General features: G+C 42.9%; 1 protein-coding gene across 1 annotated transcript in view; it reads right to left on the bottom strand.

The window, feature by feature from the left end:
* Positions 1-10,127, bottom strand: part of LOC137496935 (cytochrome P450 9e2-like) — a 63,660-nt gene extending 53,533 nt beyond the window's left edge. Inside the window, exon 1 of the mRNA XM_068225047.1 lies at positions 9,730-10,127. Coding sequence (XP_068081148.1) covers positions 9,730-10,117 — 388 coding nt within the window. The 5' untranslated portion in view covers positions 10,118-10,127. The remainder of the gene's footprint in view (positions 1-9,729) is intronic.
* Between the last annotated feature and the right edge of the window lie 375 nt (positions 10,128-10,502).

Consider the following 10,502-nt stretch of genomic DNA (forward strand, 5'->3'; position numbering starts at 1 on the left):
CATGGTTCTTGACCTTGCAAGCAGCGCGCACATAGTTCTTGACCTTGCAAGCAGCGCGCACATGGTTCTTGACCTTGCAAGTAGCGCGCACATGGTTCTTGACTTTGGCAAGCAGCGCGCACATAGTTCTTGACCTTGCAAGCAGCGCGCACATAATTCTTGACCTTGCAAGCAGCGCGCACATACTGTAGTTCTTGACCTTGCAAGTAGCGCGCACATAGTTCTTGACCTTGCAAGTAGCGCGCACATAGTTCTTGACCTTGCAAGCAGCGCGCACATAGTTCTTGACCTTGCAAGTAGCGCGCACATGGTTCTTGACCTTGGCAAGCAGCGCGCACATGGTTCTTGACCTTGGCAAGCAGCGCGCACATAGTTCCTGACCTTGGCAAGCAGCGCGCACATAATTCTTGACCTTGCAAGTAGCGCGCACATAGTTCTTGACCTTGGCAAGCAGCGCGCACATAGTTCTTGACCTTGCAAGTAGCGCGCACTTAGTTCTTGACCTTGGCAAGTAGCGCGCACATAGTTCTTGACCTTGCAAATATCGCGCACATAGTTCTTGACCTTGGCAAGCAGCGCGCACATAGTTCTTGACCTTGGCAAGCAGCGCGCACATAGTTCTTGACCTTGGCAAGCAGCGCGCACATAGTTCTTGACCTTGGCAAGCAGCGCGCACATAATTCTTGACCTTGGCAAGCAGCGCGCACATAGTTCTTGACCTTGCAAGCAGCGCGCACATAGTTCTTGACCTTGGCCAGCAGCGCGCACATAGTTCTTGACCTTGCAAGTAGCGCGCACATAGTTCTTGACCTTGCAAGCAGCGTGCACATGTTCTACCTTGCAAACATCAGCCGCCAGTCTGAATCTCAGCTATTAACATTGTGAGACAGTTACCATTGCAACACCGCATTTTCGTATGTAAAACTTATTTTAAGTACGAGTCCGCTCGATGGGTAAGCGACGCATTTCTTCAGAAATTTCCTCGTGAAGTGCCACCTTCAAGAGCACAGATTTACGTACCTTAATTGTAAATAAATTTGAAACTATTGGCTCAGGGCTCAATAAAACACATACACGCACACGAATAGTTTTAACAGAGAAAAGGCTGGATGACACTGGTACCAGTCTTGAACAATCATCGAATAAATCACTCACAAAACTAGCACAACAATTATGGGTTTCTACTGGAGGACCCGTGCTGCTCAACAGCATTCATTTAAATGGGTCAAATAACGTGTTTTAATATGAAATAGCTCCATGCGTTGCCCCGGTACTTTTTTAAGTTTCTTAATGTGTCAAGTGATGTTTCTGAATTTTTTATTGTGACATTGATTGATATTTTATGAACTTTTGTACATTTAGAATTATTGTCGTGTGTTTAATTTAAAAATTCTCTTTTTTATTTTTTAAGTTATTAAAGTTTTAGACTGTTTGAGGTGGAAGTTTGTCCTTGTTGCAGCCTTTATTGTCTGCGAATATGATGATCCTTTCAGACAAATGTATGTGTTTAGGCGTCGCGCAATTAATGTGATGTGCTCGATTCCACCTGTCATTGGGACTGCCACCAATTAGCCTAGTGAACCCGAGAACATATCCTCGCACATTGGCGGAACTGAAAGAAAACATTACAGTGACAGAAATCACTCGAGTCAGCCAGAATGTGGTTATCAGCTACAATGTCTTTCAGCACCTTTTTTAAGGTAAGATTTCATATAAGATTGTGTACACCTTAAAGCAGGGTGGCCATGCGCGCCATAATTTCGGCTGAGGCAACTGGCGTAGCGCAGAGTACAAACACCTTGCGTGCGGTCTTAGTTTATAAGAGAAACACTGCATACCTGGACAAATATTAGAGAATACCTTTCTTTTATAAGGAGACGACTTATGTTCTGCTTCCTATAACAGAAATTAGATTTATGTGGGGATTATCGATTACACATAAGCCTAATGTAGGGGCTGCCTGGCCGAGGAGATAGACACGTGGTCGATTCACCCAGAAAGACGTAGGTTGGATTTCCTGTCAGAAAGTCGAAATATTTAAGAAAGCAGATTTCCATTTCCGGAGGTGCATATGGCCCTGATGATTGCTTTGCTTTGCATAAGCGTAATAATGTGCATAACTTCGAATTACACAAAAATATTTACATCTGGACCGTACTAAGACGGAAGTATACTACATAAAATATGCTTTTGGTGGTAGTGACAGAACAGGCTGTAAATATGGACAAATCGTGATCACCACCAAAGTGACTCGCAATTCAAATTCCTTGCTTCTGTACTGACAACCAATGTGAGTTTTAATAAAGATGGAACACATCGGCAAAGACTGTCTTGGTGAAGTACAAATCCTCCCCGGGTGTACTATGAGAACCTAAATGCTAATGAGAAACTAAGTCAAGGTTTACAAAATCGCTATTATACCTGGTATCGTGTATTGACATCAATCATGGATCACCAGAATGGTGCACGATCTACGACTGCACGTAAATGAAATGTAAAATGCTTAGATTGGCAGGACGTGTCACATAACTAGACAAGATCCGGCCGGAATGAATAGATAAGAGAGTCCTTCAAAGTGGCCCCGACTACAGAGATATTTAAGGAGTACCGAGTAGGTTAGTGGGGTCTCGTAATAAGGAAAGGAAGTGTAGGGGTTCCTAACTCCTTTACTGAATTTAAAAATATAAAACTGCATTTAAATTGAAAATTATGAAAATTAATATTCATTAAATAAAATACACAATCGTCGGACCTTGTACTCACACTTAGTTCTTACCTGCTTACTTACGCATACGTTATTTGAAGGGCGCCATCTACCACTCAGTGCAGCATTAATAGAATGAGAATCTTGACTATCTCTAGGGTGTGGGGTAATAAGCTTACTTTTGAAAAAATACCATATAAGTTCTGGGAAAAGGAGATTGGCGTTCGAATTCCCCTTTAAATTTGAGGTTATCTAATTCTGTAATTGAAAAAACCAAACCAAACCCCATAGCACTACAGCCCTTGAAGGGCTTTGGCCTACCAAGCGACCGCTGCTCAGCCCGAAGGCCTGCAGATTACGAGGTGTCGTGTGGTCAGCACGACGAAACCTCTCGGCCATTATTCTTGGCTTTCGAGACCGGGCCTGTCATTGAAATAATACTATGAATTATTAATTTGATAGAACAAAATATATTCTTTAAATTGTATAGCAAAATAGTAGGCTACGTCTTGTTGCGATAAAACAGATAAGAAAATAAAGTTATGACATTGCAACTGAAAGAAACTAGGCATAAATTTGAATTCTTCTTGACTGGACATTTAACAATTTTACACGAAATATATCCCTCACGTATTCACTTGACTGTACATTCAACACTTTGAGTGTAATTACGACGTATTCCTTTGATCTGGTGTTTACTGTAGATGTGTCATGCCTAATTTGGTGATGTATCCATGTGGCTGCTACTTCTCCATATCGTATGACTTCTTGGTAAGTCTGTACTGCATGACTTCATTGCAAGTGTATCCTTCTAAGACTCCATTGTAAGCCTTTCCGTCCGTATCTTCAACTAAGTGACTGACCAACTGTGGCCTCACTCTCTCAATGACCATTGACTAATGGCTCACTGAGTCTTCTCCATCTCGTTGACTCTCGTTGACTGACCGACTGAGGCCTCTGCATCCCTATGACTTCTTCATACTTCAGCTTCCGTTTAATTAATGACTGACTCTAGAATATGCAGCCACCTTATATAGACTGGTTGACACACCTACGTAATCTCCAGAAATAACTATGATCTACGAACCCCTCGCGACAAATGTTACACCCTATGGCGAAATCGCCCGCAGCACCCAGTAGGTAACTCCAAGAACGTGAGCTCACCGCTAAATAAGCACGATGACGTGGCGATGACTTAGCAATGACGTGGCAATATCGCCAGCAGTATTGCACAATGTAGCCATGTCATATCCACATCTGTTATACAGCAACTCTTAATGTGCATGTCTTTAGTGTTAATCTACACACACGTATATATGCATACATTTAACTACAATCACGCAAGCGACCAACGTTGCAGAATTGAATTGAATAATAATTATAATACAATAATAGTAATCTCACAGATAAAATAATAATAGTACGGACATAATAATAATATCAAAAATGAAATAATATAATAATAATAATAATAATAATAATAATAATAATAATAATAATAATAATAATAATAATAATACAGATATCATCTTGTAATGGGATTTGAACCGTTACAGAAGATACCTACGCCGTCGAAGGTGAACCCAAAACACCTAGCGGACGAGACATAAAAACGACTGCGGTGTAGTGGTCAAATATAGAAATGAAGATCGCCAACTTATCACCAAATTCAGCACAAGTTTGAGCAACGTGGCGCCGCAGTAAAAGAAGGCCCGGCCCGAGATGTATTGGAAGAATTAAGAAGAAGAACAAGAAGAAGAAGAGCTATCAAACATTATCGCGTTCAGAATCACTGGAAGGAGGAATTCAAATACGATTTACTGGGCCATTTTGAATTCACTTCATTAGGATTTATTTGAGTCTTTCATTTCACACTAAATTTTATTTGTGTCTTTCTTTTCATCCTAGACCAGTCTTGCATCACGCAACGTTCTCACGAAGATCCGGCGCGACAGTCTTACAACTGTCTCCTTCAACCGCACTTTTATTATTAATAGTACCAAGGTTAGTACATAACAGGTTACCCACAACGGGTGGCTTGCGGTCATTGGCTATTCGAGGGTGACCTCACACAGACTCCTGCTCTCTGATCGCGGGAGCGCATTCTAGAGGAATTTTGTGATTGCGATATTTTAACCAAACAGTTATTAGCTCGTATGTCCCCTGTACATGCTCAAACTGACTTCGTAAATAGTACATTACGAATACAGTAATGTACAATACAAGAGCTAATCGTGTCACAAGACCGTGGTTATTGCTAATAGGATTTTAGTGGTTATACTACGCTACTGAAATCCAATAAAGTATTCTGAGTTAAACAAAACTGAGCATTTAATATGACCAATCAACAAGCAAGCGAACAAAAGAACGAACAAATAGTTCTATTCTGGTAAAGTGAATCTTACCTTGACAGGTAGTTCCTTCATTTACTTTATCTACTTGACTTTCACCTCCATAACGTTTACACATTTGCTTCCACTTTTTCCTTTTACCTCACGTTTGTTTCTTTATAAATTTTATATGAGCATATGTCCTCATTTTCAAAAATGTGACTACCAGATCACTACTCAAATTAGAATCACTTGCACATATTAATGAAGCTAGGTTCTGTATTACTTCCAAACCTCTTCGGACTGTAAGTCCGTGATAAAAACAGAAAGATTTCTCCATATCTCGTACAGTTTGTAACCACCAAGCTGTCGCCTATGTAAGAACACCGTATGACAGACTTCGGACCCAGGACCCCGAACAATACGTACTGCCGTACGTTCTTCCTATGTCTGTTCGGGACCTAAGTGTGGATGAGTGTTTTCGTGCTTTTTAGGCATCCAACCTACCATGTAATTCAAACCTTCGACATCCATTTCAGTGTCAGTTTCACCGTCAAATGTTGGAACAGTATCATATTTGTCTTCTTCATTCAGCAGAATATTCTAACTCACGACATGCTATTCCGCACTTCCTCAGCATTTGTGATGAGAGATATTCATCAGAGCTTTCTATTCGCGTATTCTCGTGTTTCTCTATTTTACCGGCATTATTTCCGAGAATAAGCATCCGAAGACGATACAGAGCATTCAGCGTTGTAGGGTGGTCGTATACTTCTCGTCGAGAACGGATCTGGGAAAACAAATTCTCAAGTGAATCTTGGTTCAGTCGATGGGCAAAAATGTACTTCATTCCTAGATTCTGAACTTCTAATATCAGATATTTCATGGAGGAGATAATCACAAAGATACCTTTCTGAAACACTTGCTTAACCTTTTTCCCCTTCCAGCTCATACTGTTAATAAGGCCACACATTTTATGTAAAGTTTCGTCTTGTTATTTTAACTGAAGACCATACGCATTATTGCTAGGGACTTTAGAAACTTCCGCAATGTAGGAATTCATGAGATCGTACCAATTATTAACAGTTTCAATTAATTCACTCGTGCTTTCAGAAACAGTTGCATCATCTCCTAATTTGAAATGACGTAACGCTGTAGCTACACTCTGTGGCATTCATTCTGCAGCTTTTCTTACGTTCATCCTTTCTGTGCCCCTACAGTTTAGATGACTGACATCGATTTTGTGGCATGCTTTAATTTCGTGGCTGTCATTCCACAGGTTCCTTCGAGACAACTTTACCATCAGGAAATTCAAAGCTGGTGTCGAGCAACCAATTCCTAATTAGTTTCAATAGGTGAGGGGTATCTGCAAAGAAGTACACTTTTTCGGAAGTCCGTGCGATCAAAAACCATGTTTTTGTTTCATTGAATTCATAGGCTTTCCACAAGCCTCGATTCGCTGCGCCCATATCACAGACACATGCTATTACTTTGTGCCCTATTTCCGACAAACGAGAAACTAAATTGTCTTGTATGTCTTTTGTCATATTTTTATCGAAATCGGCGTATAATACTTTCTTCCGATTCCTGAATAGTCCTCTCATCGTCACAGCTTTCAGTTGTGAACTGGGACCTATAATATTTCAGGGGGTCATATTCGGAAGCACTTTTAACGCGCATTGGTCAAATTGAAGGCAATTTTCTCGTGGTCTTTATACGAGACAGCAGCAATCTTCAGCATACTCAGAATATCTTCCAGGATTCCACTTCCATTTTGCATGTCAACTCTTGGAGCCCATTTTTCCAGCGTTGAAATTCAGGCAGAGGGTAATACAGTTTCTGTCTCATATAAGTTTCTTCCCGAGATACCTTAAAGTGAAAGCCGCTGACATGTCTTCATCAGTCCAATTAACGCATTTTTGCTGATTTATGAGAATCTTTACTTGATTTTCAGTAAGCATTCCTCTCAAACCGTTCGCCAGTATTGTATGGGCGCTCTGAACAGAATTGTCCTTCTACATTTAATTAACTCCTTACGCAAATTACTTATAAATACGCAGCTTTGATGTAATTTGCTTTCCGCTGTCTCTCATTCCAGTTTAAGGACGTCGTTATTTTTCATTTCGTCATCTGTTTTTATCTTTCTATTCCTTCAATCAGGGCCATAGTATTATCACAGACCTGGGTAGGTGGAGTGGCTGGAGGAGATGGTGAACTTGCAATAGTCCTTTTATGTTCTGAATCTTTTAATAATTCGTCAGCCATTTTCCTATTGACCCTCCTTTGCTTCCTTCCTATTCTATCATGTGACACTTGTTCTATGCTACGCAAAATACCCAAATTTCTAGAGGGAACAGCATCTTCGTTAAGCACACGTTTCGGAGGAAGCCCTAACAATGCGCCCTTTAGATCACTTTAAAAATCGCTATCAGAAAAATGTTCGGATCACACCCGGCATGAATCTGCGTTCCACTTTCCATCATGCCTACATCTTTGGATCCACATCTTTATTAGTTCCTCATTTTTAAAGAAACTGATTTATATCGGTATATTTGGAAGGGTCTTCCCTGGTTTTCACCCAGCTGTTTATGAACACAGCAACCGTACACTCCGTACCAGACATGTTCATATGCAACCCGAGACAAATCAATTCAGTTAAAAACATAAGCTAACACTGGCATAAGAAAGCAGCTATTAACCACAAGGACCAGTCATAGAAAGCACCATGAAACTCTAAAATCAAAACTGCAACTCACGTGCACATATTAAAGAAACTCACACACTACTCACATGCAGTATTACTGCTCAGACTTTTAGCCAGACTGGCGGTCAAGGTTACTAACATTGGCGGTGGGTAACTGGGTGGCGTCATAATCGAACGTACCGAGCTCGATAGCTGCAGTCGCTTAAGTGCGGCCAGTATCCAGTATTCGGGAGATAGTAGGTTCGAACCCCACTGTCGGCAGCCCTGAAAATGGTTTTCCGTGGTTTCCCATTTTCACACCAGGCAAATGCTGGGGCTGTACCTTATAAGGCCACGGCCGCTTCTTTCCCACTCCTAGCCCTTTCCTGCCCCATCGTCGCCATAAGACCTAAATGTGTCGGTGCGACGTAAAACAACTAGCAAAAAAAAAAAAAAAAAATCGAACGTAGCCGAAGCCCTCCGAACGCAGAAACCCCTGTTCTGGGCAACCTGTTATATACACTGACTGACAGAGCAAATGCAACACCAAGAAGGAGTGGTCAGAACTTTATGCCAATTGCAGGGTAGACTGACGTCACTGAGGTATGCTCATGATGTGAAATGCGCCGCTGTGCTGCGCACGTAGCGAACGATAAATGGGACACGGCGTTGGCGAATGGCCCACTTCGTACCGTGATTTCTCAGCCGACAGTCATTGTAGAACGTGTTGTCGTGTGCCACAGGACACGTGTATAGCTAAGAATGCCAGGCCGCCGTCAACGGAGGCATTTCCAGCAGACAGACGACTTTACGAGGGGTATGGTGATCGGGCTGAGAAGGGCAGGTTGGTCGCTTCGTCAAATCGCAGCCGATACCCATAGGGATGTGTCCACGGTACAGGGACATGTGGCACGTGCGAGGGGTCCAGGCGCAGCCCGAGTGTCGTCAGCACGCGAGGATCGGCCCATCCGCCGCCAAGCGGTGGCAGCCCCGCACGCCACGTCAACCGCCATTCTTCAGCATGTGCAAGACATCCTGGCTGTTCCAATATCGACCAGAACAATTTCCCGTCGATTGGTTGAAGGAGGCCTGCACTCCCGGCATGGTGCCGGGCTAGAGCGACTTGGATGAGGGAATGGCGGAACGTCGTGTTCTCCGATGAGTCACGCTTCTGTTCTGTCAGTGATAGTCACCGCAGACGAGTGTGGCGTCGGCGTGGAGAAAGGTCAAATCCGGCAGTAACTGTGGAGCGCCCTACCGCTAGACAACGCGGCATCATGGTTTGGGGCGCTATTGCGTATGATTCCACGTCACCTCTAGTGCGTATTCAAGGCACGTTAAATGCCCACCGCTACGTGCAGCATGTGCTGCGGCCGGTGGCACTCCCGTACCCCCGTACCTTCAGGGGCTGCCCAATGCTCTGTTTCAGCAGGATAATGCCCGCCCACACACTGCTCGCATCTCCCAACAGGCTCTACGAGGTGTACAGATGCTTCCGTGGCCAGCGTACTCTCCGGATCTCTCACCAGTCGAACACGTATGGGATCTCATTGGACGCCGTTTGCAAACTCTGCCCCAGCCTCGTACGGACGACCAACTGTGGCAAATGGTTGACAGAGAATGGAGAACCATCCCTCAGGACACCATCCGCACTCTTATTGACTCTGTACCTCGACGTGTTTCAGCGTGCATCGCCGCTCGCGGTGGTCCTACATCCTACTGAGTCGATGCCGTGCGCATTGTGTAACCTGCATATCGGTTTGAAATAAACATCAATTATTCGTCCGTGCCGTCTCTGTTTTTCCCCAACTTTCATCCCTTTCGAACCACTCCTTCTTGGTGTTGCATTTGCTCTGTCAGTCAGTGTACTAACCTTGTAATAGTACCAAATCTAATATTTCCTGTTTAGTCATATTGTGTCGCTTTGGATAAACCTCTTCAGGTCGTTAAAATAACATATATCTTGGAAATCGATAGAATAATAATTGAATATCTCACTGACGTTCACTTACCTCTCAGGGCAAACAAATTCTTGGAAAATAAGGAGTCGGCCTTTTCGTTGAATGTTTGTTGATGGTCAGTGAAGAACTCAAAGTCTTTGACAGCGATCCGTTTGATTAGTTCTGGATCCTTAACCATCAAAATGGGCTCTCGGAACTGAAAGACTCCTACAAAAGGTTCCTCTTCAAACTCCTTGCAGATATCCTCTATCACGTAGGCGATGGACTTATATTTGAACATCACGGCTGCCATTGATCCCAAGAAGGGCAAAGGTTTAGGGTTTTTGATGCCTTTGCTTTTGAAATGGTTATAACTCCATGTCCCGTACTTGTAGACCAGGAAGAGGAGAAGGGTACCTCCCAGCGCCCACTCTGTGAGACTTAGACTCAGCAGGTCCATAGTTTAATCTGGAACAAATGTGGCTGTTAGTTTATACAGACAATCTAGTATTGTGATCTAACATTATTAAAACAAAAATAATCATTTTATCGGCAAATGCACTATAACTCAAGCCGTGCTCTTACGTGTGGTAATACTGCCTACCTGTCAATTGGTAGGCTTGCTGCAAGCCAATGGCAAAAACACACACGATTCATCAAATAAATAAAAAAAAAGAAAATGTACAGAGGCTGTCGAAGTCAGAGCCTCTGCTCTTTCACGCCTAGATTACATCGGGCGGGTGTTGTGTGGGTGTTAGGAATAATTTTTTTCTGGATGGACTTCCCTCTTGCGAATGTTGCGAAATAACACAATTTCCAGCCCCCTCCCCCTATTGGACGTTTTT

The sequence above is a fragment of the Anabrus simplex genome, chromosome 1 (genome assembly GCF_040414725.1).
Source record: "Anabrus simplex isolate iqAnaSimp1 chromosome 1, ASM4041472v1, whole genome shotgun sequence".
Taxonomy (NCBI): Eukaryota; Metazoa; Arthropoda; class Insecta; order Orthoptera; family Tettigoniidae; genus Anabrus; species Anabrus simplex.